This window comes from Pelecanus crispus, chromosome 7 (assembly GCF_030463565.1).
Source record: "Pelecanus crispus isolate bPelCri1 chromosome 7, bPelCri1.pri, whole genome shotgun sequence".
Classification (NCBI taxonomy): Eukaryota; Metazoa; Chordata; class Aves; order Pelecaniformes; family Pelecanidae; genus Pelecanus; species Pelecanus crispus.
Window position 1 is genome coordinate 29222530 of NC_134649.1, and position 14927 is coordinate 29237456.

The 14927-nt window shown below is 39.7% G+C and overlaps 1 protein-coding gene across 2 annotated transcripts in view; it reads left to right on the forward strand.

Annotated features, from left to right (window-relative positions):
* VGLL4 (vestigial like family member 4) overlaps window positions 1-13919 on the forward strand; it is a 90441-nt gene extending 76522 nt beyond the window's left edge. For both annotated transcript variants that reach the window (XM_075713926.1, XM_075713925.1), the window contains exons 3-5: window positions 5610-5832; window positions 9127-9247; window positions 11126-13919. In XM_075713926.1, coding sequence (XP_075570041.1) covers window positions 5610-5832; window positions 9127-9247; window positions 11126-11394 — 613 coding nt within the window. In that variant the 3' untranslated portion in view covers window positions 11395-13919. The remainder of the gene's footprint in view (window positions 1-5609; window positions 5833-9126; window positions 9248-11125) is intronic.
* The last annotated feature ends 1008 nt before the right edge of the window (window positions 13920-14927 follow it).

Here is a 14927-nt window from a genome sequence, read left to right on the forward strand (position 1 = left end):
AAACACACTCCTACAGTACAACCATTTTGAGTTAGAGCTCTATTTCTGCCAAAGGGAGTGTGAAACGTCTGTGATTTCTTCACTTGGAGGTACAGTAATACTTTTGGCATCTGTTCCTTAAGGATCCGCAGGCTGGAAGTGAGTGCAAGCAAAACTGTCCCCTTCGGTGGGCCTCTTTTTTTTTTTCCTTTTCCTTAAGCAGCTGGCAGAGTTAGTCTGTTCCTGTAGGATGAGTGTGAATTACCGCCACTCTGTGCCAGTGAACAGAACAGCCGCGTTTAAAGGTTGTACAATGAAAAAAAAATATTAAGAACAATTCATTTTAGCTACCTTTGAACTGGTTCCTGAAGAGGACTGAAACGTTGCTTTCAATTAACAAACATTATTTAGAACCAAACTGAAGCAGACTTTCAGCTAACAGTCAGGATGTGTGTGGTTTTGGTATGACATCCATCTGAGCACATGATGCTTGGTAAGTGCTGGAGCCTCGGTTATGATTCACTGGGGAGAAACATGGAAAACAATGTCTGTTTTTCAAGTGTTGCAGAAATGAATTTAAGGTTGGAATCATGTATAATTTTGCTAAAATAAACCTGCAAGTAGCTTGAATACCTCTGTTAGAAGGGAAGTAAGGGTGATGGGTATGGCTGATGTAATAGTGTCCCACTGCCCCATGTTTGCTCGGGCTCTCACTGGTATTAATTGCTAACTATTTTTTAAGCCAGTGGAGATGCACTGGCATATTCACCACTGAAGATGGAGTCCAGAGTTACGTATGCTGATTTTTAAGTCAAAGTGGAGTTGGGGGATGGTAAAGCTGTTTGGACAGCTGGATTTATTTGTGGTATATATTTTTAAATTTTTTTTTGAACATGGTCAGAAATCCTTCTTTGTAATTTTTGCCCTTACGTTTGAACTAGGAGATGCATCTCTGTACTTTTCAGTGCCTGTGGAATTTTTAAGCTAATTCACTTTAGTGAAATATAATTATCTTCAAACACATGCAATTTTGATTGCCCCTTCAGACAAAGCATCTAATACTGAAATAGAATTACTTCTCATAATAATAATAACTTGTAACAAACTTTCAGTTTCTAATAGAAAATTATTTTAAAATTTACATTTTAAACTAATTAATAATATGAAATTGATGAATACTCTATAAATAATTTTAGGTACAATTGTTCTACAAGTGGAGTCAGATGTCTGTAGGGTTTGCTATTTATATTTAAATAGGAGAGACTCAGAAGTGCTGGTATATTTTCACAAGGGCAGAGCTATCATGTTACTGTTCTACATGGTGCTGTAAAATTTTCAGCTGGGTTCAGAAAAAATAATACCTGATATGGAAGTAGAAGCTTCAGGTATTTTTCATTTTTTGCTAAGACTGTCTAGTTGAAGGTAGATGAATTGAGGAGAGGATTTTTGAGAGTGGAGTATAAGCAGTTCCCTGCCCGGAAGAGGGGTTGTTCTAATTTAGGAAGAGGGAATTGCTTGCCGACAGAAAGGGCTAGGGTGTGTCTGCTGAGATTACTGAGATAACTCAATAATTTAAGTATCTTTAGCCTACTGTGCTCTGCTTTCTGGTGTCAGACTGATCTCATTTCCCAGTTTCTCAGTCCCCTCTTCCAAAAATCTTTGCAGAAAAGTTCTTTTTTTGGGGGGGGGGGGGGGGGGGGGGGGGCAGCAAAACTATCAGTTCACCAATATTTGGGTGACTTTTTGTTTAAAGTGAGGATGAGTGAAATTGGTGCTATTGTGTAAAATGGAAAATTTCTTTTGGTTGCGAATTTCAGTAGGTCTGTTCATCATTGGTCACTTGAGAGTCTGTCCTGCCCCCAAATGCAGCACCAAGTTGTTGAAATCCCAATTCTAAGGAAAAACCCCAAACAACTGGTGTAGCTACATTTTTTGTTTCATTTTACAAGTAGTTTTGGTAGAGGAAACAAAGTTTTTTCCTTTGAAAATCAGCTTGTGCTTATTAAAACAAAATGTCATCATTTTCAATGGGGGTTATTCTTTGAGGCAGTGGAAAGTAGGAATCCACTGGAGCTGCATGTGGTTTTGCAGCCTCCAAATGGTTATTTAAATTGTAGTGGACCAGATACTATTTAGTTGAAAAGTAAGATTTTGGCTTGCAGCCACCAAAGATACTGCATTGCAGCAATAAGAATGAGCCATCTCTGCACAGCATTGCCTTTATCACTTGAACAATGATTTTAGCAATGTCTTTTCATGTATTATTTCCCAGGGTATCTAATGGCTGTTGTCCAGGTACAAAAACAGTCTGCAAAGGTGTACTGTTTATGAAGTTCCATACTTGCTTCCTAAGAGGTGGGGAAGGATTAGTTTGTTGTGTTCGGTAGCTGTTCCAGAACTGTAATTCAAGATGAGGCTACTGTACTTTAAATATAGAGTCTGTTATGCTGCCATTAAGTCACACATTTGCATCAGTCATTAGCTCAGAGCAATGCAATTCTAAGCTTCTTTCTTCTGAATGCTGATACTGCAAAGTAGTCTTGTGAATTGAAATGGTACCAAAGCTGGCAAAAGATCGAAATGTAGCACTGTGAGAATGTGTTTCCTGGTGGTTTGTGTGCTGCTTTACTGTGTCTAAATCTGGCCTATAAAGACGGATTCAAGAAGCACATGATTTTCAGAGAACATCTTGCGCACCAGCTGTGAAACCTTAAAGGTTAGATTTTATGGTCAATTCTGCTGATCTGCAACTACTAATTCGTAATTAGTTAAAAGGGACAAGCGATGGGCCGGGGAGGGGCAGAGCAGGGGGATCCGAATGGTTACAAATTGTATTGTTACTCTGTTGGCTGTTCCCTCCTAAGCATGTCAGGGGAATTTGGCATAGGGAATAAGCTGCCTCCTGAGGTTCTCAAGTCACTGGTTGCCTGGTACTGTATTAACCCTAGCTTGTACCATCATAAGTGAGTTGAGTTTTGATTCAGGCAGCAGTAGCAGCTTTCTAACTTACTGAACCAAGTGACTCTCGAGCAGGCTGAAGAATAGCACTGGAGACTTGTGACGAGTTCAGCAAAGGTCCTGTTCCTGAATACAGCAGAGATCTGCACCCTCATCTCAAGAAACATTACAGCTTTTCTAGCTCTTACATGAGAGGGGCCACAAGGATGATAAAGGTATGGGAACAGTTTTTATTTGAAGAAAGTAGTACCCTGGAGAAAAAAGACTGCTGAACAGGGAAATGAACTCGGGAGTGGCATGAAGACGATAAGCAGGGAGCGATGGCTTACTCTCTCTCCTAATACAAGAACTACGACAATAGATAGCAAGCCATTAGATTTTACATTAAAAAGAAACAAAAAGAGCCTGTGAAGAAAATGTACTTAACAAAGCATGTAGTTGAAACTGTGGAATTGTCGTGGTTTAGCCCCAGCCAGCAACTAAGCACCACACAGCCACTCGCTCACTCCCCCTGCCCCGATGGGATGGGGGAGAGAATCGGAGGAGTAAGAGTGAGAAACACTCCTGGGTTGAGATAAGAACAGTTTAATAGTTGAAATAAAGTACAATAGTAATGATGATAACAACAACAATATAATAATGATTATAGTAATAATAACATACAAAGCAAGTGATGCACAATGCAATTGCTCACCACCCGCCGACCGATACCCAGACAGTTCCCGAGCAGCGATCGCTGCTCCCCGGCCAACCCCCCCCCCCCCAGTTTATATACTGAGCATGACATCATATGGTATGGAATAGCCCTTTGGTCAGTTTGGATCAACTGTTCTGGCTGTGCCCCCTCCCAGTTTCTTGTGCACCTGGCAGAGCATGGGAAGCTGAAAAGTCCTTGACTAGCATAAGCAGTACTTGGCAACAACTGAAACATCAGTGTGCTATCAGCATTCTTCTCCTACTAAATCCAAAACACAGCACTATTCCAGCTACTAGGAAGAAAATTAACTCTATCCCACCTGAAACCAGGACAGGAATCCATTGCCACAGGATGCAGTAAAGGCTAGAAGATTACATGGTCTCAAAAGGTACTTAAACAAATGCTGTGCAACACAGCGGCCACCCCTGACTCCCAAGGCAGGGTTATGGCAGACCATCCCCGCACCCAGAGCATCCCCGCACCATGTATGGGGGTTTTGGATTCTCCCTGAGGCTGCCAGCACGGCTGCACGGCCACACCGGGTTGGGGGCACTGGGCGATACGGAGAAATCAACCTCAGCACAGAGTAATATTATTGCCTGGTTTTAGCTAACATAAAACAACAAGTAAGCATTAGATAAATCTAAGTAATTATTTCATTTATGTAAACCTGCCAGGTTTTTCTAGAGCAATTTTGTTGATAAGCTTTAGGGTTCCTTATTTTCCTCTGTTGGCAGGGCTTCTTTTTTCCCCCTCAGCTGTTAGCATTCCTTTTTGAGAGACTTTCTCAGACATTGAAATATGCAGTAGCTTCTTGGAGTTATAACTTACTTCAATATTGAATACTGTTTGTACATCTTAATTTCAAGTATTACAGAAAACATTTTTCTGTTCCTTTTCTGTCTCCACCTGATATTCATCAGAGCATTTTTAAAGATTGCTCCTGCATATAGGTTTGCTATGATATGCTTAAAAAGTGGGGGAAAAACCCTTGTAAATGGATTTTACCCATGTACACACAGGACGTATAGGACACTTCGCTATTACTTCAAGAATCTTCTGAAGACAGAATGTATTTTCCATAGAACCAGCTTTTTCCTGAGCTCACTCTTATGTGAAAGATAAGACTGAGCTTGCTATTTCACACTGAGGCACTAGGTAGTGCAGCATGTTAACTCTTACAATACTGCTCTGTTCCAGACTGCCAATCAAACCCATGCTTACCTAGGTAAGTGGTTATGAACGACTGCCTTCACCAGTATGAATGAAGTACCTGTAGTTTGATTCACTGGTTTGCCTTTAATGACTATTGTATTGCTGTATGGAAACTGAAATATCTCATACTTAAGTACAAAATCAGTATTATTTTAATTGCAATGAATGATAGGTTAATTATGTGAGTACATCTACTGAGATGTACTGTTCAGCAGTAGTTTGAAATTACTCTTTTAAAGAACAGCCGTAATTAAATGATTCTGAGATAAGTGCAGTGTAGTTTGCTTTTCCTTCATTTTCTGCTCTGAAAATTTTGCTTCCTGCCTCGACTCACTGCATTTTGCTGGTATCAACCCATGTCTTTTGAGTAAAATAAACTTTTCTTGGGCTTCAGCAATGCTTAGAGAATATTGCAGTGTTAGGAGACAGAGTAGGATTAATAGTATGTTAAATGAGGAGGTGTCTGATCTTAACAAAACATGACCAGTTGTTACTTCAACTCTGTGCATTTAGATAAATTTCTGGGGAAATTTTAGGCTGAAAAAAAATGTTGGTTGCCAGAGCTTGCAAATGTAAATCATTGGCCTACCTTTGCAGAGAGGTGGCTGGATACACCAGGGATACCCCACTGAGGGATTCTGTACCCCTCCTCACAATCTGCATTGCCTCGTGTTTCTTAAAGGGATTTAACGTTGCATATCTCATTATAGCTTGTAACAATAGTAAGTCCTTTGACTTTTTCCTCTCTTTCACCTATTAGAAACAAGACTGCCAATGGAGATTATCGGAAGGAGCACAGAGAGAGGAGTCGCAGCCCAATAGAGAGGGCCGCTGCCCCAACAATGAGCCTTCATGCCAATCACATGTATGCCTCAATCCCAAGCTTGACCATGGATCAACCTCTAGCACTGACCAAAAACAGCATGGATGCAACCCGAACAGTTGGCATCACACCTACACTGACTTCTGTGGAACGGCAGCAGGTACTGGCTTCTAGGTTGACCAGAAACTCGGGGTGGTTGTAGGAACCCTTGCTGTAGACACAATGAGGACTTCCCAGATGTAAGCAGAACGTATTGTGAGTTACAATAGGTAGGCAATACTATTCTTCAGGCAAAATGTATTTTAAAAATGCACAATGAATGTCACAGCTCATTGTGTTTAATGTGAACAAATCGCTGATGTTTAATCTTGGCCTTCCTGCTTTTTCTGATGCTTTGCTGAGCTTGTGAATGCATGTGTTTTAATTGGGAATGCAAAGTCTGTGGTTGAGCGAAGCTGCAGTACCTGCTAGGCAATAACTGATGCATTCACAGGTAAAGAGGGTATTCATCTGTGGTCCTCTTGGCAATCAGTGCGTGCTTCCCTCCCCTCTGTCCCAGCTTTCTCCTGCTGGGACTGCTGAAGAAGAGGTGCAAGACAGCAAGGGCATAAAGGAGAATTTTGCACTGAATTTTCTAGGTCAGAGAAGCTGGAATGACCTTAGTTGTTTTAGCCAGCCAAAAGCATTTGTTGCATTGCTCAGGGCAATGTTGTATCACCATTTCATAACGACTTTTCCTAAAGTGAAGTAATGTTTTTTGATTATTTTATAGTTTATTTCCATATGCTGGAGTGGTTTTTTTTAGTTCTGTTTTGGTTTTGCCTGGGTTTTGCCTTTGGTTTTTGGCTTGCCATCTTGTATATTGTATTTGTTTTCCTTTAAACTGCTGAAGATGAGCCATCTCTATGCAATTTTTACAATCAGTTTTCTTATATGTCAGACTCGCTTTTATCCCTCTCACAAGGGGATAGACAAAGCAAGATAATTGAGTTGTGATGAGCTGTAGTGTTCGGAAATTAAACTGGCCCGTGTACCCAGCTCTTCCTTCCTTCTGTCCTTCCTTTGTGTACCCAAGCTCTTCCTTCCTTATGTCCTTCCTTCCTCCCTCCCCTACTGTGATGCCCTGCAAAGGGTAAACACTTTGAGTGGGTGATCTTTCAGAGGTTGGGATCTTTCATATGCAATTTATGAAAGCTGCTTCTCACTGGAGCCATATACTTTACATCTGCTGCGTAGATTTTCATGGTGGTTGGCTATGTACACTGATCTTTTACATCTTGCTATGCCAAAATGCCTAGCTTTACACTGGTGTCGCTGATATCTTGCATCATTTGGCACACAGATTGCAGAGTTATTGTTCTGTGCAGAACGGCTCTTTTGCTCCCGGCGTTCAGTGATGACAGAGGAGGAAGGGACAGGCTTCCACTGACGACACTGGTGCCCTTTGATAGTATTACCGCTGCATCTCAGCTTAGCAGCTAACACCACTGACACTCTTCTATTTTGGTGTGTTTGACTTGGGCTGATTCCTGTTGCCTGTTACCAGATTCCTCTCTCTTCTGTTATCTTTGACATTTGGAGCTAGATTACAATCTATTTTCTTGAGGTAAGACCTTGCTAAGAGCACAGAGAAAGTGTGCAAATCATACAAAGAAAGTGTATTGAAAGTAGGAAACCCGAGTTTGATGATTTGTTGGGGTTGGTTTTTTGGTATTTTGGGGGGTTTTTTTGTTTGTTTGGGGTTGTTTTTTTTTTTTTAACCTTAACATGTTGAATGGAATTTCATCTTACTTTGTTTCTAATAAAGAGGTGGGAGAAAAAATACCTTCTTATTTTAGGCAGCATATGGTTATTCAGCTGCTGTAGTCACTGTTACTAATTCTCAGCTTATGTCAATATTTTCATATAAACATGTATTAGTCTGCTCAGTGCAGCTGTACACACAGAACCATACCAGGGGATTCTGTAAGGTGCCTTATCCTACCTCTCAGATCCTTTGTGGTGTTGGTACAGACATTCTTGAGACAAAGCTCTTTTATTACCTGTCTTTCTACTTCCCACCTCTTGCATGTCTAACATACTCTTCTGAAGCAATAAGCATGTATATATACTTCTCAAAAAACGCTTCATAGATGCACAAAATCTTGGCCCCTATAAAAAAGAAAATAAATGCTTCCACATGTGAACTGCTTAAAGAAAAACCAACTAAGTCACTTTTTTTCTTAACTGCACTGACAGCAAAGTAAAAAAAGAAAGAAAGATGTAAATAGCATTGTTCCTGTTGTGTCTAGACAAACAGTGTTAAACCTCCCCTTGAAAGCTCATCTCTCTTACTTTGGTCTTGCTCTTACTCTGTCTAGACTGAAGTACAACTAAACAATGAAAACTCTTTCCTTCCTCTGACTTTGTATGGTGGTAGGCAAAGTAGTGATTTTTGTGGGATTGCTGCACAGATTTGGAAAATGGACAAGAGATTAAAACTGTGTTAATTACATCAGTTCTGTTAATCTTTTGGACATGTAACAACTAACTTGCATTGAGTGTAGCAAAATGGACTCCTTGCATCATAAAATACACCAAAGATGCAAAGCAAAAATAGTCCAATACCCATGTTATTTCCCTTCAGCCACCTGGAAAAACTGGGACATTTCTTTTCCTAAGGCCTTGTTTCAATGTAACATTTACATAGTAAACAACTATAAGAAGAGTATTTTATGTTCATACTTTGTACAAAGTATGCATTGTGGAATTAAGATTATGTGAATAGACATTTTGGGGAATTTGCATGCGTTGAGAATGAAAAAGGTTGGTGTTTATTAAGTAATGTTGGAAAGGCAGATTAATTACAACAGGAAAGTACTCGCAGTCAAGACTCGCTCAGGAGCTCTTCTGTGTTTTACATCTTATGGGCTTACTGTTTTGTGGCTGAAGTATGGAATACAGAATTAGGCTAGGGAAACTTAACTTCTGAATGAAAAATGGTAACATTAAAATTTGATCAACACTGAAATGACAGATACCTGTAAGATTCGTAAAGCCCTTCTGAGTCCTGGAATCACAAGGATATGTGGACATAGAATGAAACAAATATTTAATGTGTTGATATTTAGTTCTGCATATGTAATGCCTGTGAAGTTGAAACAGTCACTGTAAAATCACTTTAATGCTTTTAATGATTTGCTTTTATAGTGCCCTTTTTCTGTATGGCCGCTTGCCACTTAAATAACTAAGAACCATTATGGAAATGCAATGTGGGGTTTTTTTTAATCGAAGAAATAATAGCGCAATATTTTGGGGTTTAATATGCTTTATTGAATTGGATAGTTTATGGGTTATTTCACTGCTGGGATTCAGTTCAGTGTACGTCTCGAGTGATTATGCAGTGAACTGCTGCTAATACGGCTTTGGCTGATTGCCTTAGTGAGTGACAGTTTCCTTTTTTCTTCCATACTAGAACCGTCCATCCGTAATCACCTGTGCTTCTGCGAACAACCGGAACTGTAACCTCTCCCATTGCCCCATTGCTCACAGTGGCTGCGGTTCAGCAATGCCTGCCTATAGAAGACCCTCTAGCAGTAAGTTACATGTCCCCACTCTCAGCTGCCTGATTAGAATTTGAGAACAAAATCGTCTTGCTAACCCTAACTGTGTAGGCACTGATGTATTAAGAGGAATAAAAGGAGGTGAAACACCACCTCTTTGTATCCTGTCTACCCAGCGAGATGCTAGCACAGAGCCCCGCTGCAGTCTCTCTAACCATCAATCCTATGCCACAGTAGAAAGTACCAATTCAAAATGAGGGAGAGAGAGGTGTTCTTTTTTTCTTGTTTTGAAAAGCTGCTTTAAAAAAACAAACACCCCACACAGACAAATAAGTCATTATGTTTATTTTAGTCTAACTGACAAACAGCAGACAGGGCCAGCAGATACAACCATGCTCTTATTTTAGGAGCTGTAGTTTCCCCAGCCTTTCAGTAGTCAGTAGACTTTTATGATTCAGCTGCAGTCATGAAAATCTTTTCCTGCAGATACAAATGCTCTTCCAAAGCACACACCCTCCACCTTTCTCTGTATGGCTAACACAAAAAGCTTTGGAGGGCAGTTGCTATAGCAACCCAAGCAGGGAGCTTTAGCTTTCTACCTTCTGTGTCATTTAGTACTTTTCATGAAATCTTTCCAAGGAGTACTTGCTGGGGAACCTTGGGTTGTTTCTCTTCACTTTCTCTCACTGTGCAACTAGGGGAAAACACAGCCTTTTGCATTTCAAGTCATATACCTGCTGATGCATAGCTTTAACACACAGCATTTCCACACCACCTCCATGGCAGTGAGGCTTCATCAACCAGAATGTTTCAATGTAACAATACCACTATGACGTAGGTAGGAACCTAAAAGTCCACAGTGAGATGATGATTATATATTTTTTTTAAAAAGGATCAATGTATTGTTGAGAACTGGAATTAGACACTAAAGTGAGACCCTGGAGGATATATTACACTCTTAGAGAAGTCAGTAGTTAGAGATCTGAGGGGTTGGAAGTTTTCTAGAAAACTGCTGTTACTTGTCTAAGGAGAGCTTCTTCATTGAGACCCCAGCTGGATTTACGTGGGCTTTGGAATAGTTGTAAACATTTTCAGAAAATATTTATTACTTGAAGAGATCTTTGTGTGTGACACATTCATTTTAGGATCAATCAAGCCCTTCTGTAGCATGAAGGACAATGGCATGGATCCTGACCGTTTTAAGTATTTTTTAAAGATAAATCTCATTTAGACACACAGATTTTGTTTCTAAATTGTAAACCTGCAACTTTCTCATATTTAGTCTGAGGAATTATTACTATTATCATTCAAAACCTGATTTTTAAGGTTCTTTGTTCCTCTTGTAATTGTATTACACCATTGTAATGCTCATAGTACGTAATGCAGAGGTAATGATTCATTTAGTTTTCTGTCTGGCTCCTAGCACAAGTGTGTCCAGTAAGATGAAACCCTGAAATCAGCTTTTGGCACACTGTAATTTAGAATGGGGTCTCCTCACATCTGACTGGTATCAGCAGGCTTGGGAGCTGATTTGAAAGAACTGTTTCCATCTTTAATTCTGTTTAAGACTAAATAGAAGCTCTATGTGATTGTTTTGGGAGACGGTTCCCACAGAATTAGAGCTGTGGCTGTTACTAGCCTGAGAGAACTATAATTATATATAAAATGCTTACCTGGTACAGGTCACAGAAACGCAGAAATATTTAACTCCATTTATTACTTTTTTTCTTTCTAACTCCTTCCATCTTCTTGCCCACCCCATTCAACTACCAGTTCTGTAATGACATAAAGAAGTCTTGCTTTACGCTGAGACGATAGGAAAATGGGAGAAAATACGGGTTCTGAACCCAGTACTTGGTGCCAGGATTCTGCACTGAAATAATGCATCTTCTGCCTCCTTTCCCCATCCAGCTACCACTGCGTGTGACCCAGTGGTGGAAGAGCACTTCCGCCGAAGCCTTGGCAAGAATTACAAGGAGCCTGAGCCAGTGGCAAACTCTGTGTCCATCACAGGATCAGTTGATGACCACTTTGCCAAAGCACTCGGGGATACATGGCTTCAGATTAAAGCTGCGAAGGACGGAGTCTCTAGCAGTCCTGAGTCTGCTTCCCGGCGGGGCCAGTCTTCCCCTTCCTCTCATATGGTCAATCATAATCACTCGCCCTCCGTAGTCTCATGAAGAGTGGACCGTTACGTTTGTGAATTGCATGGTTTGACTGAGCTTTGAACAGTGCTTAAAATAGTGTTGGGGGAGGGGAGGTTAGTTTTCAACACATGTTTTTGTGTACTCACTTTTTATTTGTAAAAGGGTGCCCTTAAAGATGATAGCAGGAACTATTTCACAAAGATTCATATGATGTAGCATCCTTTTTTCCTGCCTCAATTACCAAAGAAACCTCTGATGCAAATCTGCTGCCCCTTAAAAAAACATAATGCACGCTAATCCACAAAAGCCATTACACTTAGTTGGTTGACCCAAATGCTTTTTGCTTTTATTAGCTTCTTGAGACTAGAATTTGTCTGGTTTGCTTACATTGCCTTTTTTTTTTTTTTTCCCTCTGTGAAGTAATTTTGTATGTATATACTTGAAAAGAACTGTCATGTATGATTTGCACTATTGGAGGAGGACTGAAGTTGCATAGCAACTTTCTGGAAGATGCTAATATTTAGAGGGCAAACTGCTGAAAAAAGGGTTTAAGGATGACATTTCTATCAGTTTGATTTTTCTTAAAGCAAAACAGCTTTGGAAGGGGAAGTCTCATACCGGTTATAGGTCTTTCTCTCTTTAGATTTCAGGTGCTTAGTGCTTGCAACTGGACTGCATAATTTACAGAACACGGGCATTTTTTCCTAAACACTGCAGTTTGTTAGAATAGAGCTGAGGTTGGAGGGTTCAATAGTGCTTAACGATGCATGTTTTATGAAAAATAGCTGGTATCTATTAATGTATAGACAGTAAGAATCATAATACTTATTAGCTTTTCTTCAGAATTAGTTTATTTTTGTCAGTAACAATCCTAGATATACTTACTGCTGGTACAGTTGTACTCTATGATATTTGTATTTGATACTCACTTTAGTAGCAGCCAGCAAAAGAGGACAGCCTCAGGACAGGCCTCAAGTGACGCAGTTTAGAGATAGATGATGCGTGGTACAGGATGCTATAGCTTTGCGCATGACTGAGTAATTGTTTCTGTCTGCTTAATGGGAATTTGCTTCCTAAAACTAAGTCCGTGTAATCCACCTTTAACTAGCTGCAGAAACTGCTACCGTTACGTATCTTGGCTGGACAACAGATTGTTACAGTTTGTGAAATATGATCTTTAATTTTTTTAAGCTTATTCATAAACCTATGCCAAGTTGCAGCATACATTCCTCCATTAGAAAACTTTATACAGGTATTACTGCATTTATTATCATTTGCTATATTAATAGCTACTAACTAGAAATTAGGCAATAGAGGCAGGCGTAAAACCACAGCTGTGCTAGTACTAAGAGCTTCTCTTCTTCTTGTTAAGTGTAACTGCTCTCCCCCATACATTCCATCTTCCCAGTACGGTTGCAACTAGGGCTTTTTTTTTATACTGGGTTACCTGAAATGATTGGTTCAGTGTAGAAAGTTAGAACTAGTTGGAAGATGAACTACACGTGATGTATTATGGACTATGTTACAGTATTGGGTCCATTGTGGCTTTTATTTTATGTTTGTTTTTTTTTTTTTTTTAAAGTTAAGCTATTTAATTTGGAAAAGGTGCAGGGTAGAAAGAGATCGGGAGATTGGCTCTTACTCTTGTTGAGAAGGTGGCTGCTCAATTTTCTTTAAAAAATTTAAAAAAAAAAAAAAACCACCCCACCTAAGGCCCCAGTTTTACACATTTCACTACCATCTTACTGGGTAGTCAACGCTTACTTGCTTTGGCATTCAGTACCCTACTCTCTGTAGGAAGATTGTTAAAAGAACACTTTTTTATATAGGTAACTTTAAGACCATCGTTACGCTGTGCGTAAAGAATGTACAGAGAAATTTGTAGGTATTTTTTGAGGAACAATTAATTTGTTAATGATATGTAGCTATTTAATTTTTCCCTTTCCTTTATTGTAATCATTCATTTTTTTGTTTGGAGAAAAAAGTTGATCTTTTTTTTGTTGTAGATTTGTCTGTAATACAGTAAAAGTGCAGGAACACAGTTATTCTATGAGAACACTGCATTAGCATTAATAGCCACTAGTTTGTTATTGCTACAGGCTACTGAGCGTTGTAACAGTAAAATACTAATACTGTAGATGGACTCTGTGGAAAATGTGACTCCTATATTTCTTTGTAAACACAAATAAGATAATGTTTTTAAAGCTAATATTTTCAATAATAGCTGTTTTACAAGGTTACATTTACTTATCTGAGATAGGTAAATGGATTTGAGGGCAATAAAGATTTAATGTGATATGTCCAGTAAAGCATATATTAGACACAATAATTGTCACAAAAGCCAAAGGGTTGGGGGGAGGTGGAAGGAAACTAAACTGAACTCACCATCACGAGACGTGGTGAAGTTTCTTCACAGAGCCAGGTTATCTACAGTTCAGTTTGAAAGATTCTCTCTGTGTTTGTAAATCTGTAATATACCATTCTTTTGTGGCCTTGTTTCACCTGGGAAAAAAAAAGGTTTGGCAGGCCATCTTTTTTTTTTTTTTTTTTTTTGTACTTAAAAGTAGCCTTAAAGAACAATAAAGTGCTCTTAAATCACAGGTGTGTACATACTCTTCTGTGTTGTTTGGTAAGAGAGGAAGTTGGTTTCTATACTTCATGAGCTGGAAGCGGAAACTACTGTTTGTGTCATGTTTTCCTTCTGAGGAAACCCATCTCATTTAGGACTGTTAGCCACTGAAGGTGCTGGCACAGCAATAGTCTGTTGGGTTTTTTTCCCTACAAGTTCAGGAGTCTGTCAAGAAACAACTACAACGAGAACCTGGCACTGCCGCAGCAGAGATGGGCCGAAGGACCCCCGGCTCAAGGGGGACGTCTCTGGCTGCTGAGCGCACGCTGGCAGCACTCTCGCTGATCAGGTCTTTGAGTGTTTGCGCAGCGTTGCTCTCCATACGGGGCTGAAGCAGCTTTTCCTGCAGCTCACCGGCAGCAGCCCCTGAACAGTTACCCTTCTGGAAAATACCAGCTAGTCGAGCATCTCTGTACCATTTGTTTATGAAAAGACCAATATCATCACTTTCTTTCATTTTGTTTTGTCCCTCAACTTCTTCTTGAAGTTTTATCTAGAGAACAGAAATTATTCCCTAAAGACGACAGCTGTATTTCAAATGTAGCCATCCATGCTCTCGTGCTTTGGGTGAGCAGCATTTCAACAGAAGATCATTCATTCATTTGCCTGGAGGTGGTTCATCCTCAAAAACAAGTGTTCTAATTACCTGATTTTGAGAAAGTTTGGTGAACTAGGCAAGAGCCTTCAGAAGAATTGCAACTCTGAGTGCAGTAGAGGTGTCTCCAAAATTAAAAAAGGAACCCCTAAAAATAACGAGATACAATGGTAACTTGTATTAGAAGTGCCTAAATGGTTTGAAAAACAAAGTAGGCATGACATGCATGTACATTGTTAAAGTAAATGGCTATTTTGGGGTGTGGGAGATTCCATGAGAACACATCAAGAATGATGAGTTTAACACATCTGAAAAACATCCCTCTTCTCTTCTAAATACCCA